Source organism: Kryptolebias marmoratus, linkage group LG15 (assembly GCF_001649575.2).
Source record: "Kryptolebias marmoratus isolate JLee-2015 linkage group LG15, ASM164957v2, whole genome shotgun sequence".
Lineage (NCBI taxonomy): Eukaryota > Metazoa > Chordata > Actinopteri > Cyprinodontiformes > Rivulidae > Kryptolebias > Kryptolebias marmoratus.
In genome coordinates this window covers 13,905,777-13,919,060 of record NC_051444.1, presented here as the reverse complement: position 1 = coordinate 13,919,060, position 13,284 = coordinate 13,905,777, and the positions used below count along the sequence as shown (strand labels likewise).

General features: G+C 43.3%; 1 protein-coding gene across 12 annotated transcripts in view; it reads left to right on the top strand.

The window, feature by feature from the left end:
- Positions 1–232: 232 nt before the first annotated feature.
- The window catches only part of myo5aa (myosin VAa), a 44,526-nt gene continuing 31,474 nt past the window's right edge, over positions 233–13,284 (top strand). For 5 of the 12 annotated variants that reach the window (XM_017418708.2, XM_025006501.2, XM_025006497.2 and 2 more), the window contains exons 1-5: positions 233–455; positions 8,441–8,551; positions 10,381–10,552; positions 10,854–10,998; positions 12,796–12,952. In XM_017418708.2, the coding sequence (XP_017274197.1) occupies positions 429–455; positions 8,441–8,551; positions 10,381–10,552; positions 10,854–10,998; positions 12,796–12,952 (612 nt within the window). In that variant the 5' untranslated portion in view covers positions 233–428. Of the gene's footprint in view, positions 456–3,757; positions 3,924–8,440; positions 8,552–10,380; positions 10,553–10,853; positions 10,999–12,795; positions 12,953–13,284 lie in introns of those variants that run through there. The other 7 variants (XM_025006495.2, XM_025006498.2, XM_025006499.2 and 4 more) reach the window with 4 other exon arrangements.

The window sequence follows — 13,284 nt, the reverse complement described above, 5'->3', positions numbered from 1 at the left end:
TCTCACAAATATCGACTAGTTTGGCCATTGACTCAGTTAAAACTGAGGGTTATTTTGACCCAAGGGCAGCAGGAAGGTTAAAACCATGTTTTGAATTTTGTCCTGTGTGTGTAACTTGATTTTGATACCCCTGGTCTAAAGGAAAAACCTAGAAAGTTCTCAGGAAAAAAAAAAAGTCTTTCTGAGAAGTCCTTCAAANTTTTTTTTTTGGCTGAATCATTTCATCCATCATACCCAGAATGCAAAGTGAGACGCTGAGACCTCAACAGTCCCGGCGAGACTTTTATCATGGAGGAAAGGCACGCATCTTCTCACTAAAAAACAATAAGGATCGTTTTTTCATCGCTTCATGAAAACACGCCGAGTCTCGAGTTCAGAGCGGAGACCTGCCGGAGCTGTAGCCCAGATTGGAGGAAGGACTCGCCGTCATGGCAGCGTCGGAGCTGTACACAAAGGTGAAGCCGGCGTGTATTTATTTTGCGGCGTTTAACACGCACCTATGCGCTAGCTAGCGTGGGCTAATTTAATGTTCTGGTTCTGACACGTTTTCTCCTGACGGTGAAAACGTCTCCGCCGGGGAGCGTTTGTGTGCGTTTTTTTTTCTGTGTGCGCGCGTGCTTCGTGTTTGGAAGCGTTCTTTTTGTTTTTGTGGGCGGAGTTTAAAAATGAATGAAAACGGAGTTCGGACGCGAAATTAACGTTTGTTTGTTTGTTTTTTAACCGTTTGAAGGTGACGTTAGGTTCGGTTACCGGTCGGAACGGACCGCGAGCCCAGATGCGGTGGAAACCGAGCCCCCCTCCCCGACCCCTCCCTCCTCTCCTCTCCCCTCCCCTCCCCTCTTTCTTCACACACACGAAGCAAAACAACCTCTTAATAAGAACAAGCGTCGTTTAATGGAGTCCCTAAAATTGGATTTGGTCCTCGGGTTCGAGGCGTCACTCTCTCCCCGAGCTGGAACCGACGCTGCCCGGGGCGGCGGTGATGCAAAGGCGGTGCCAGCCAGCCTGGCCATCATGGAGGCTCTGGCTCTCCGCGGTGCTCGGCTTTTATCNGCGTCGTCCTCCTGTGTTCCCCCCCCCCCCCCCCCCCAAACCGCGCGCCCATCAGCGGGGTTATTTCATAAGACTGTGCCCGCTTCTTTCGGTAGTTTCAGCCCGGTTGTTTTGACTCGAAGCCGAGCCGAGCCGAGGCTGGGTACCGCCGCGCCGCAGCCTCCCCTCAGCATCCGGGACACTTCAGCATCCTCTTCCGTCCCTTTAGCATCCCGACCGGATGAGGCCCTGACAGCCTCTCCGCCTGCGTGGCTTTACAGGAACATATGTCCATTTAAACACAGGGCCTTGATGCTCCCGCAGCTCACAAGATCATCTGCTGCTGTAAAACGTGATAAAGAAGAGGGGGATAAAGAAAAAGCGCACTGTATGTGAGGAAGAGGAGATGAGGCACCCCATCCCCCTTCTTTGACAGCTGCTGCTGTGTTCAGCTTGGATAATAGTTGTTGTTGAAGAGAAAAACAGTGGCTGTTAAAATGTGTCTTCAAGTCTGTAATAATGCAAACACACACACCCTTAAAGCATCTCTGTCTCGTCCAGCTTCTCTGCTCTTTGAGTGTCTTCACTTGGACGTAGAGGAAATCAATGTAAATTCCTTGTTTTTGTGTGTTTATGGGCTCTATGGGTGATGTTTTTACTCAAAATAATTCAAACTTACCTAGCAACTAAACTGCTTTTTTTAAAAAAAACAAAAAATGGAATAAACCCAGGCACTGAGAACCTCATGTACTCCAACAACAACAATAACATTAATAATAATAACACAGATCAGTGCAATCCAAATGTGACAGCAGGTAGTCATTATCACAGCAAAAATAAATAAAGTCGACGCATAAAAACTGGGTCCTTGTTGAAAATTAGGGTCATAAAGCAGGACCAGAGAAGTGATCCAAAAAAAAGGAGCAAACAAAACAAATCAAAATCAAAGGAAATGATGTGCTAAAGAAGGCAAATCAAACAAAGCTAAACCTAAAAGGACCACCACCCAGCTGTAGGCAGTGGTGAGAGCGTCAGTAATGAAGGACGATGAGCTGAGGAACAAAACAATTTCTCTGTTATCTCAGTTTTCTTGCATTTTGCAGCAATAATTAATCACATAGTGATGGATTTACAAATATCTTTTAGTCCCAATTAGTCTCAATTTTATGTATATATTACTTGTTTTTATTTCCAAATTGGAAAAAAAGCTTCAAAAACATGTTTAAGTTAGATTTCTGCAGTTTTACATCCTCTCTCTTTAGGGTAAAAACAATAAAACTAGTAGTGGTAATATCCAGAAAGCATAGCTACTTTTTTTCATATAAATTACAGCCTAATTCTTTAAAGAAACCACCCAAGTAAAATGAAAAGTGTTTAGTTTGTTCTGTTAACAGATCAGAGGTCGGTGTCAGACTTTTTTTTATCACTCCTGTTCTGTTTGTTATTTCCCAAGTTCTCCACCTCAAGCGCAAACATACAGTATTTAGGAAAAATGTCCCGATCTGTTTCAAATTTTCTGCTCTCCTTCTCTGAATGGGTCTGTTTGCTGGCAGGCCACCTAAAATTAGTTCCTGTTTTGAATAGCGAGGTGTTCGCAGGCGATCTCTGACCGCGATTTCTGCTCTCACAGCTCAGGGTTAGAAAACACTCAGTGCCACTCGTGTGAGTGAGTCCGACCTGTAGAAGCTCAGCTACGCTTGGGTCTGCCCTGCCCACCAGGACAGAGAGAGCAAAGAGTTTTAGCTGTTTTTCCGTCTAATTATTTCTGAATTTGCAGCTAAAGGGAAAACGAGTCTCACCCTCTGTGTGTCGTAGCTAAGGCACATTTAGGTTCACATCCCTTTTCAGATTTCTCTCAAAAAACTATAATTAAAAGCACAAAAACAACTTTTTTTTTTTCTGTATTATTCAAGCAGCTGTATACGTGAACGTCTTCTCAGACCATCCGAAGTCTAAGTCTGGGATCAGAGACAGAGGTTTCAGGGATAAGTCAGAGTGGAGTCATAAGGGTCAGAAAACACCTGTTCAAGCTGACTCACACTCACACACACACACACACGTTAGCCAGTGAAGTCAGACTGTAAAAGTAGTCACGAGCAGCAGCTAATAGAAAAGAAAACACCAGTTATTACGTGAATTGTTGGGGGGATGCCAGACAGGCGGCATGTCTGCCCTTTCCTAACCTACAGTTCTTCTGAAGTGACGTTGTGTTTCACCCAGTCTGATGTCTCACACGGAAACATAGAAGGTCACGCATGAAGCTAAGAAGTAAACACTGAATCTACCATTTTATGATGGGATTGACAAATCAAATCTGATCCAAATGACTCCAATCGAAGGGATGCTCTTGTTTTTATATAGCTCACATACATGAAGTTTGTGGTACTTTTTTACACGTATTTACCACCTATATGTGTTTCTTTTTTATTTTCTAGTAAAACATGGTTTAAATAGAGTGTAAACATGTCATAAATTCTCATAAGTCTGCACACTAACATCAGTAATGGTCTATAATCTGTAGTGTTCAAGTAGTTTGAGTCTACAGCTGCAGTTTGAAGCCATGTTGGTGGCTGAGGCTGCTTCTTTACTTTGGAGAGTTTGTTTGCTTCACAACTCATGTGATCGACGGAGGGAGCCGGGCCGTTTGCTGACAGACAGACGCGACGGCCAGTCATGTGCCGCGGGCGCTGCGCTGGTGAACGCCGCTTGCGTCTGCGAACACAATGGGACGGTTCTGCTCTGGAGCCCGCCGCTCGATCAGTTAAAGTCCGGCCTTGTGGCGTGGCGCGAGGGCTGGAGGCGCCCTGAGAAACCCAGCAGACTCGCAGGATGAGCTAGAGCTCGCTTCAGAAGGCAGGATGAACAGGGAGTTGGAGTATATGTTTGTTCAAGTAAGTTTTTTTTTTTGCTTCAATTGCTTCTTTCCCTGAATCAGAGGAGTTAAATTTACATTTAAACTTTTAAGAGGCTTCTTGGTGCGGTCGTGAGTTTGGAATATTACCTCTGTAACGCGGAACATGGGGTCCTAGTCCCGACACACCCTGGCAGAAATAAATCGGCTTGTGTTGCATTTTAACACGGGAATAAACCCCAAAGTCAGTGATGTAACTTGACTAAATTAAATTACTGAAGCTAGTTTGTAGTTGTTTTTCCGCCTTTTGTGCAGAGAAGGGCACAGATCCAGCTTTGCGGGCTACAGGACAACCAAGTTAGCTGGATGGAAAATACACAATTAGTCTCCGAGTTGGGACGCTAATCACATTTTCTGTGTTGAAGTTTTGACAGTTGTCTTTTAAAAATGGTGTCTCTGAAGAACTGTTAGGTGGTTGTAGCTTATTTTTTTTCTGTTTGCATAGGGTTCAAACTGATCGAATCAGGGTTTGGATATTGATTTCTGTTTTGAGCGTAAGAGAAGACAACTTTGTGCCGGCATCTCCTGCCCGTTTTGTAAGATAATGAAGGGAAGAGTCAACGCTGGCCCAGCCGAAGTGGTCCGCAGCATTGCAGTTTCTGACTGGCTCTGGACCACGGACACACAAGTTAGGCCCTCACTCTGACCCGAGGACACGTTGTTTCTCCACCTGAAGCGAAGCGGCCTCTGAATCTTGGCATCACGCAGCGTCTGGCCAGCTGAGCAGAAAAACAGCAGATCCTCACATGAGTGGCATCATGTGACGAGGCCTCTGCAGTCTGGGACGACTTCACTGAAAGGATCGGGCCAAAACACTTTCACACATACCTCTGCTCCTGTCCGGATGGCTGCCTCTGCTGGGCCGTGTTTTTGTTTAAAGTCCTTTAATTCTTCTCTGCACAGTTAGAACAAGATTATTTCAGCCGCTGGACTATTTCCTGCTTCAACAAATAAGAAGAAAAGTGTGATTTTTACCCGCGGGGAGTTAATCTACATGGCTGACGTATTAGCCATATTTTTAACTCTACCTTCATGAAGTCTGATGAGCATTCCCGTAGACTCTTGCTGTTTCAACACGTAAAATTTAGCGAAGTGAAATTATTTCTGTTCACCTTAAATTTAACTTCTTTTAGATGTTTCCACTCGTTTGCGTCCATCTTTCTGCGCTTCAAATGGAACAAGCTCGTCCACGTAGAAGCTTTAGTTGTTTTTTTTCCTGTATTAAAACTTTGTTGTAGTTGACTCAGATAAGATTAGCTCGTGTTAAACCCTGACTTGGCTTAATCAGGCGTTAATCTTGCTTGTCAGTTAAATCTGGATTAGCCGTATTCCTTCAAGAGCAAACTTTAAACGCCTCGTTCTGACCATCTAAATCCACTCTGTGCTATCAGTGTGGAGTATGCTGTAATAAATAACTTAAAATTTCCATATCTGTCTCGGGCGTTGGTACTTAACGGCTCCTTGTGGAGTCTCTGAATACATGAATGAGTAAAAGCAAACAAAAGAGAAACTTGACCCTGATTGTGGGGGGAAATGACAGATGGCAGTGAAACTAAAAGGTACTGCTATGATACGTCATTATGCTCCATGGTCATAGTAAGACAGGTAGTGTGTTGTGTCATTTTTAGATTGTCCATAAGTTTCCTGAGCTGTAATATTGTTCAGCCATACTGACTGTAGGTCATCTATTGCATAACTTACAATATTTTGAGGTACCTTGTGATTCCCACCCCTACTGATAGCTGTTTTCATTTTTTTTTTGTAATTAATTTTGAGTTCTCCATTTAGAAACATAAATTGCCAAAATCAGTGCCTTTCTGCCAAGCCACCAGATTTTATAGATTATTATAATTGTCCAATATGTTCACTTTGATACAGTTATTTTACATGTAGCAGTGATGTTCACTCACTCATCTATGGAACCAGTTATAAATTCAGCACGTTGCCCACATTAACCCAACACTGATATTATTGTTTTTGAAAATGAGATCTAAAACAAGCTCTTCCTGCCTTAATTCTTTGTATGCATATCTCTTAAATATATAAAGATTTCTGCATCAAATGACTGCTCTACTGTTTTTTATAGACCGAATCAGAGGTCACCTGACTTGGTCCTTGTTGTCTTTGTCAGGCATGAAAGAATAGGAATTAGACCTCGTACTTTAGATCTTTGGAGCCACAAATGCACCCAGTATGTCTCAGTATGTCATGGGTTGGGTGCAGATGTAAGTTTAGTTGTTCCCGTGCTCGGCGTGAATATGGTAAAGCTGTAAATGTGCACATTATGTCCCAAAAAGCTGCATGCAGCAAAGCAAAGCAGAGGGACTGGAGTCATGTGATCTCTGATGTCACACATGCTCTGACGTCTGTGCTTCTTTATCGTCTTCCACCCGTTACGTTCCAGTCTGACCATCATTCTTTCACACGCACACACACACACACACTCCAGCTTTGAGTTACTCGTTTTTTTCCCCAGCTTGTGTTTCCTTAAAATGCAGAACAGCTACAGTTCAGTCAGACGCCCTTGAAGCAATTAAATGTCTTTCAGTATTTGTGTGTTTGTGTGTGTGGTCAAGTTTCAACCTTCATGTCCCCTTTTCTTTCTGAACCCAAGGGGATGTGTTGGTCTATAAATATGATTCATTGTCCTTGCAGTCGGACTGTAGAGCTTTGTCTCTTTTGTGTCTCAGACTCGGTACGTGCATCTGTGCCTCACGTAGAAAGCAAAGAAATGAGCTGCTTGGCAACATATTTTAGCACCACTGAAAACTAATCAGCTTTGCACCCAGTGATGTGTAAAACGAAGGTGTGTGTGTGTGTGAGGGTGATTATTAGGATCAGGAAGTGTGCTCAGTAGCGCTGTGATGCCTCCGTGAGGTGTGATGCTGCTCAAAACTCACTGTTGCTATTTTTAGCCTCCCTCCTCATCCTCTCCTCTATCTCTTCGTTGCTAGGAGGCTGACTGCTAGGACGGTCTCCAGCAGGATCAAAAAGGTGAAATAATGTACAAAATGGTGGAAGAAGGGGGGAAATAGATAAAGGCACATAAAGAGGCTACAATTATCTACAAATAGGAAGTTGCTGGAACTACAAAACTGCAATTAATCAAATATTAAAACTCAAACTCTCAGATTTTTCCTTTTTAAAAAGGACGTAACGAACTGTGTCTCACAGGAGAAGCCTGCAGTTCTGCGACGCCAGCTTTGTTTATGTAAGCAGACGTCGTCACGGGACACGGCCGGCTTGATTGGTGCTGATTGAATGGCGAGAAGCTGTAAGAACGGGAGGCGACAAAAGGAGAGTCATTTCGGGGGAGGAAACCGAGCGGTGGAGAGCTCTAAAGCAAACGTTTGGGCTCAGATCGTATGCAGATGAGCTCCAATAGGAACCTCTGTAACTGATTGCCAAAACCCCCGATGAGTTTGAGTCACATTAACCTCCAAACAAATCATTTAATGATGCGGAAATTGTTAGAAGCATGACAATTCAAATCAAACACACTGGAAAAATTGGCAGCCATTACGGCTTTAAGGGTAAAAAGTGAGTTGCAGCTACCATTTCATGTCAGTACTTCAATAAAAGGGCAGGGCCGCCTTCTCCTTCCCAAGAGAAAAGGGCGTGATGGGTGAGTGTTTGTGTGACCATGAAGTCATCATTCAGGTGACCAGATGTGGAGCAGCAGACATAAACCAGTTTTGTAACCCTTCTACAATGAGGCCTTTATCTTTGGCCTCTGTGAAATTGTCCTCAGCAGTTTATGGAGCGAGGTGGAAAATAAAACATAAAAACTAACGCCATGAGATGCTTCTCGAACTTGCAGACGGACTCTCGCTGCTCGCCGTCATGTGCTTCAGTTTTCCCCAGGGTCTTATCGTGTCATCTGGATGCCTCTGTGGCAAAGTGGGAAAAAATCCCATCGAACGATGTCAAGGTCGCAAATGCGAGTTGGTTCAGAAGTTTTGTTTCACTGTAAGCGCGCTGTGTTTGCTTTGGTTGAGTTCCACCATTCGGATGCATCTGCAGTGCGAGCTGGATCTCTTTTATCCCTGTCTGTCGCATCAGGGCGCGTGTCCGTAAGACCTGAATTATTCAGCCGCGGTGCGTGAGAACGGGAGACTCAACCGGGGTTCTAACTTTGCCATATCTGCAGCTGCATTCTTCAGCCGTCATGAGCTGCTCCGTAGTTCGTTCCCACCACTTTACTGACCATTATGAGCCGTGTGCTCATGACCGAAGACATAGACCCCAGTGTTTGCTCCTAAGTCATGCTGTTTTTAACTGTTGGCACAGAGGAAGCAAGATATATCTCTTCTGTCAGTCCGTCAGCTTTTACTGAAATGCCTGCATGGGAACCAGATGAAGAGGTTCTGTCACGCCTAGACTTTTGAGCAGTTTGAGAGCGTACACAGGACAGAAACAATAATAATTTAAATCAGCTTAGTCTTGTTTTTATCTAACTTGTTCTGTTTCCCCTCTGTTTTTGTTTTTTTGTCTTAGTGTGCTCGGGTGTGGATCCCCGATGCCGAGGACGTGTGGAAATCGGCTGAGCTGATCAAGGACTACAAAAATGGCGACGCCTCCCTGCAGCTCACGCTGGAGGATGGAACGGTGAGAATAAGAAACGAACAGAGCGGAGCGGGAGGAAAATCTGCCCCCTTCCCGTTTTATTTTTAACGCTTTCAGTTTCTCGCTCTGCCTCTGCTGCGTCTCATTAGCGGTTATTGGTTTTCCCATTAAGCACACAAATGGGACTTTGAAGCAGAGATGCCTCCGAGGAGCATTTTAAATGTATCACAGTACATTTAATTTGTTGGCTTAGGATGCAAGCAGCTACGAAGGCCGTCTTCTCCCCTGCAGCACTGGCAAAGAAGCAGTCCTTTAGTTAAACCATGTTACTGCCTCCTTACTCAGATTCATATGATCTCGGCTGAATGTATCCCATCACCACGGAATCAAAGGGGCCTTGTGTTTGCTTCTGTTCGCCCGGTTGACCTTTCAGGGACTCCAAACATTTGAGGAAATTAGTTAAAAGGCAAATGAATTAGCCAAGGAACTTTTTTTTTTTTCTTTCTGACAAACATAAACGGCTACGGAGCCTCATCATGATAAAACAAGATAAAACGAGGCTAGATGTCTGCTGCTGGAAGCTAATTAAAGGAGTCATTTAGTCAGTCATACAGTGTAATTATGACTTCATTCGTCACGTCGTCTTAAATAGGGCTATCATGATCTCAGCTATTAACGAACACAATCGTTGCAGTCAAAATAAGTTTGGATAGGAAGCACATTTATTGGTTTAAAACTGATCTTTATTCGTAAGTCGTACTTGCAGCATGTGTGGGAGGAGGAGAAAAGCCTGCACCAAAGGAACAATAACTTAAAGTGTTCCTTAATCATAAAAATGTATTTAAATTTGTGAAATGACACAGTTTTCAGTCACAGGAGGAACTGCAGTCTGTTTGGTGAAACTATCCGTGTAAATAAATAAATAAGGGAGGGTGAAATTATCAGAGTCAGACTGAACATGTGACTGCTATTTATGGTTACATTGACATAAAATAGGGTTGTATTTTACAGTAATCCCATTAAATAAATAAATGATATTAAAAGGATCTATACTGTTACACCCCCACACCCCTCTTACTACTACCACACCCGACATTTGAAACAATCAATACAGAACGAGCTATCAACACAACAAATAAAGAAAATGAGCATCCTACCATCCAGCTTTTAACAGAGGTGTTATAAATAAACATGGTTATAAATTTAAATGTAGGTGAAGCCTCCGACACACTGAGACCTAAAATCTTTTGATTTGCGTTCGTGTTTGTAGAGGAGCTCAATTTAGCATCAAAAGGTTTTGTTTCTTTCTGACAACAGGAGCTGAAGTTGCATCTGTTGTTGAACGATGGCCACAGAATATATTTGTATCTTATTGGCTGACTAATATTGTAAGGGTTGCTATTGTTATATTCTAAAAACGTGCAACATCACATGCAATAAACAGTTTCCTCACTCCTTCGTTGGACTGACCAAATACATTCTTAGTTTGGGAAACATGAGTGCGTTGTACTTGAGATATAATGGCCTATAATTTATTGCAGTCCTTTGATATTACGCCCACTGACATTGTGATGGCGATAAATTAATTCAGTATATTGTGCAGCCCAAGTTGCCATAGCAAAAAGAGGGCAGTATTCATTGTAAGATTGTCTTATTTAGGTCTGGTCAGTGCAACTAAAGAATGGCTAAAGCAGGATTCAGCCAGGGGTTTAATCGAGTTTTCAGTTTGATATAATACTGCTGGTTTTGTGGACAGAGACGACTGACTGTAGTCAGACGGGACTGTGCTGATGTGACGTCTGTAATCGAACCTGATTGAGCAATTAAAGATGTTCAGACTGTTTTGTCGTGCTTTTCCTGATCCTTCCCAGAACATTGAGCACAAGCTGGACCCCAAGACGAAGAACCTGCCTCACCTCCGAAACCCTGACATCCTGGTGGGCGAGAATGACCTCACAGCCCTTAGCTACCTCCACGAGCCAGCCGTGCTCCACAACCTCAAAGTCCGCTTCATCGACTCTAAGCTTATCTACACCTACTGCGGTAGGAGGGGTCACTGACTCGCTAATGTCGACCTATATGTATCACTACAATAAATCATACCTCCAAACTATTACTTATTATGATTAATGACATACAAATGGTACTGAAGGCAAATTTTTAATGACAATGAAGGAAACTTCAGTCAACTTTTAATAACTGTTTGAAAGTGGGTGATTTTATAGTTGATTAGTTAAACACTGTTTGAGTCATATGCTTTTTTGCTGCAAGTAAAGCTCTGTTTATGTCTTTTTGTTTTCGATTTTCACCTAGTTGGCGTTTTATTCCTGTTTTCGTCTCACAGGAATCGTTCTCGTGGCCATCAACCCGTATGAGACGCTGCCGATCTACGGGACAGACATCATCAACGCCTACAGTGGCCAGAACATGGGAGACATGGACCCACATATCTTCGCCGTGGCAGAGGAGGCTTATAAGCAGATGGCAAGGTCCGTGTGCACATGCATGCGTGTGAGTGTGTGTGTGTGAGTGTGTGTTACCTGAGCAGCACTGGCTGAAGTCCTCCCTGTTGCGCAGCTCTCCCTTTCGCCTCAGGGTTTGTAGGTCAGATCTGAGCCAGAAATAGCCACTCGCTGTTTGTCTCTCTCCTTGTGGTTCTGATCTTAAACACAAATGCAAATAAAAAGACTGTCTGCAGCTAAAACGTTAAATTTTTTCAGCCTAAACTCATAGTTTTGGGTTTTAACATGCTGCGGTAAACTAAGAGTGCCACGTATCAGATCTCACACATGGCAGTGACGGAGGATATATTGGCAGGAAGGCTGCCTTATGAAATACGTCACCACCAAAAACTTCTCAGGCAACTTCAGGTCTCCCATTTGCCTTCATAGTCAGCCCAACAAAGATTAAAATCGTTCTGCAGTCCTGAATATTAAATCATAATGACAGCAGGAACAAAAAGCTTACATGAAGAAGTCCTTATTGATGGCTTCAGCCGCTTGATTGGATTGTCTAATCAGTGCCTGATTGAATTCATTAGACATACTGGAGAAAGGACATTCGTCTGTCTATGTTATGTAATGTCTAGCGGTGGGTGGTGTTTGTCGGAGTGAAAACAAAGTCATGAGGTTGAGAGAACCTTTCATAGACCTGGGAGCCACAATGTCAAGACAGATGAACTTTAATGAAAGATAAAAGGAGGTTTCCGCAGCTTTTTAAACTCACAAAATTAAAGTTATCCCCCACTATTGTTACAAAGAAAAACCTTCCTAGATTTGACTTTAGCCAAGCGGAATCATCAGGGTCAAAAGGTAATCAGGAAGCCAGTGGATACCAAATCAGATCCAGAGTTCCTTTTATGAGGTGGAAGAAAATTAACGATGAATGCCATCTGTGTTGGACTTCATAATTTAGGCTATAAGGTGGCATCTGAACCACTCAGTCCTCAGTTTACAAGGTTTATGACTTGGCTGTAATTTCTAAACTCCAGGCACTAAGCATCACTCTGTACTCAAACATGGTGGTGGCAGCATCATGCTGAGGAGATATTTATCAGAGATGGAGGCTAGGAGCGAGCAGGATGCAGAAAAATGTGCAACAGCTTGGAGTGAAAACCCCTCTTTTAATCTTAAATCCATCACCAATAAATAATCTGGTTACAGAAATGACCAAACATCTGAGTTTAATGGACAAATAGAACATTTTTATGTTATTCTTTTATGAGAAAAAACAAAGTTAACCTGCATGTTAAACTGGTCCCTGAAGACACGTTTGGTTACAACAACTTGGACATTTATCACTTAAGATACAGTTGCTTTTTTCCCCCACAAACTCTATATTGTGTTGAGTTGCTTGTTGACTGAAGTTAATGAACTAATCAGAGTAATTTATGTGAAGCTTCACACATTTCTTTTTATTAGGAGCAGATATTCACTTGAATTTTATTTTTGTTTTTTCAAGCAAATAATTGCAACCTATAAATGTAATAAACAGCAGCTCCTTCCGTACAGGGTAGTTGGATTTATGGGGTTTTATGGTCATGTAAGTTTGATTAATTGAACCCTGCTATAAACTTACTGCTGGCAGTCCCTCCGCCGTTTATCACCGCGTCCGTTTCTTGATACTTGTTGGATCTTAAGCGGAGCAATTATGAGAATCATTCAACCCATAAAACGAACGTGACGTCGGATGAGCTGAGGCTAAAAGTTGTCCCCGAGCGAGAACCTGGCCCGTCTTTCTGCTTGGCTTCGGTCTTCCATATCGGTATGTTTTGTTTCGTCTTCCAGGGACGAGAGGAACCAGTCGATTATTGTGAGCGGGGAGTCCGGAGCGGGAAAGACGGTATCAGCCAAGTATGCGATGAGGTATTTTGCTACGGTGAGCGGCTCTGCCAGCGAGGCCAACGTAGAGGAGAAGGTTTTGGCCTCCAACCCCATCATGGAGGTGAGGAGACCAGTTTTATCCTCAAGCCGGTCCTGTCTGACGTTCAGATGTGTTCATGCTTGTGCTGACTAAACTTCTGACGTGACTTATTTGGCTGTGTTCCGTCTGTGCTCAGTGTTTTAATGCTTGTGACTGGTATGGGCGAGATATCAAGCTGTCCTCTCCTCTTTCTTCTTCATCAACATGTGCCGACTCCTTTCTGTTTCCTCACCACACTGTGTCTTTCTTGCCTTGAGCTGCTCTCGGCTGCGACTGCGCAGGTTTTATGCTTTTCCTGTTTGTTTTTATTCCCATAGAGTCGTAAGTTAGAGAAGGGTTGGAGAGCTCTCTCA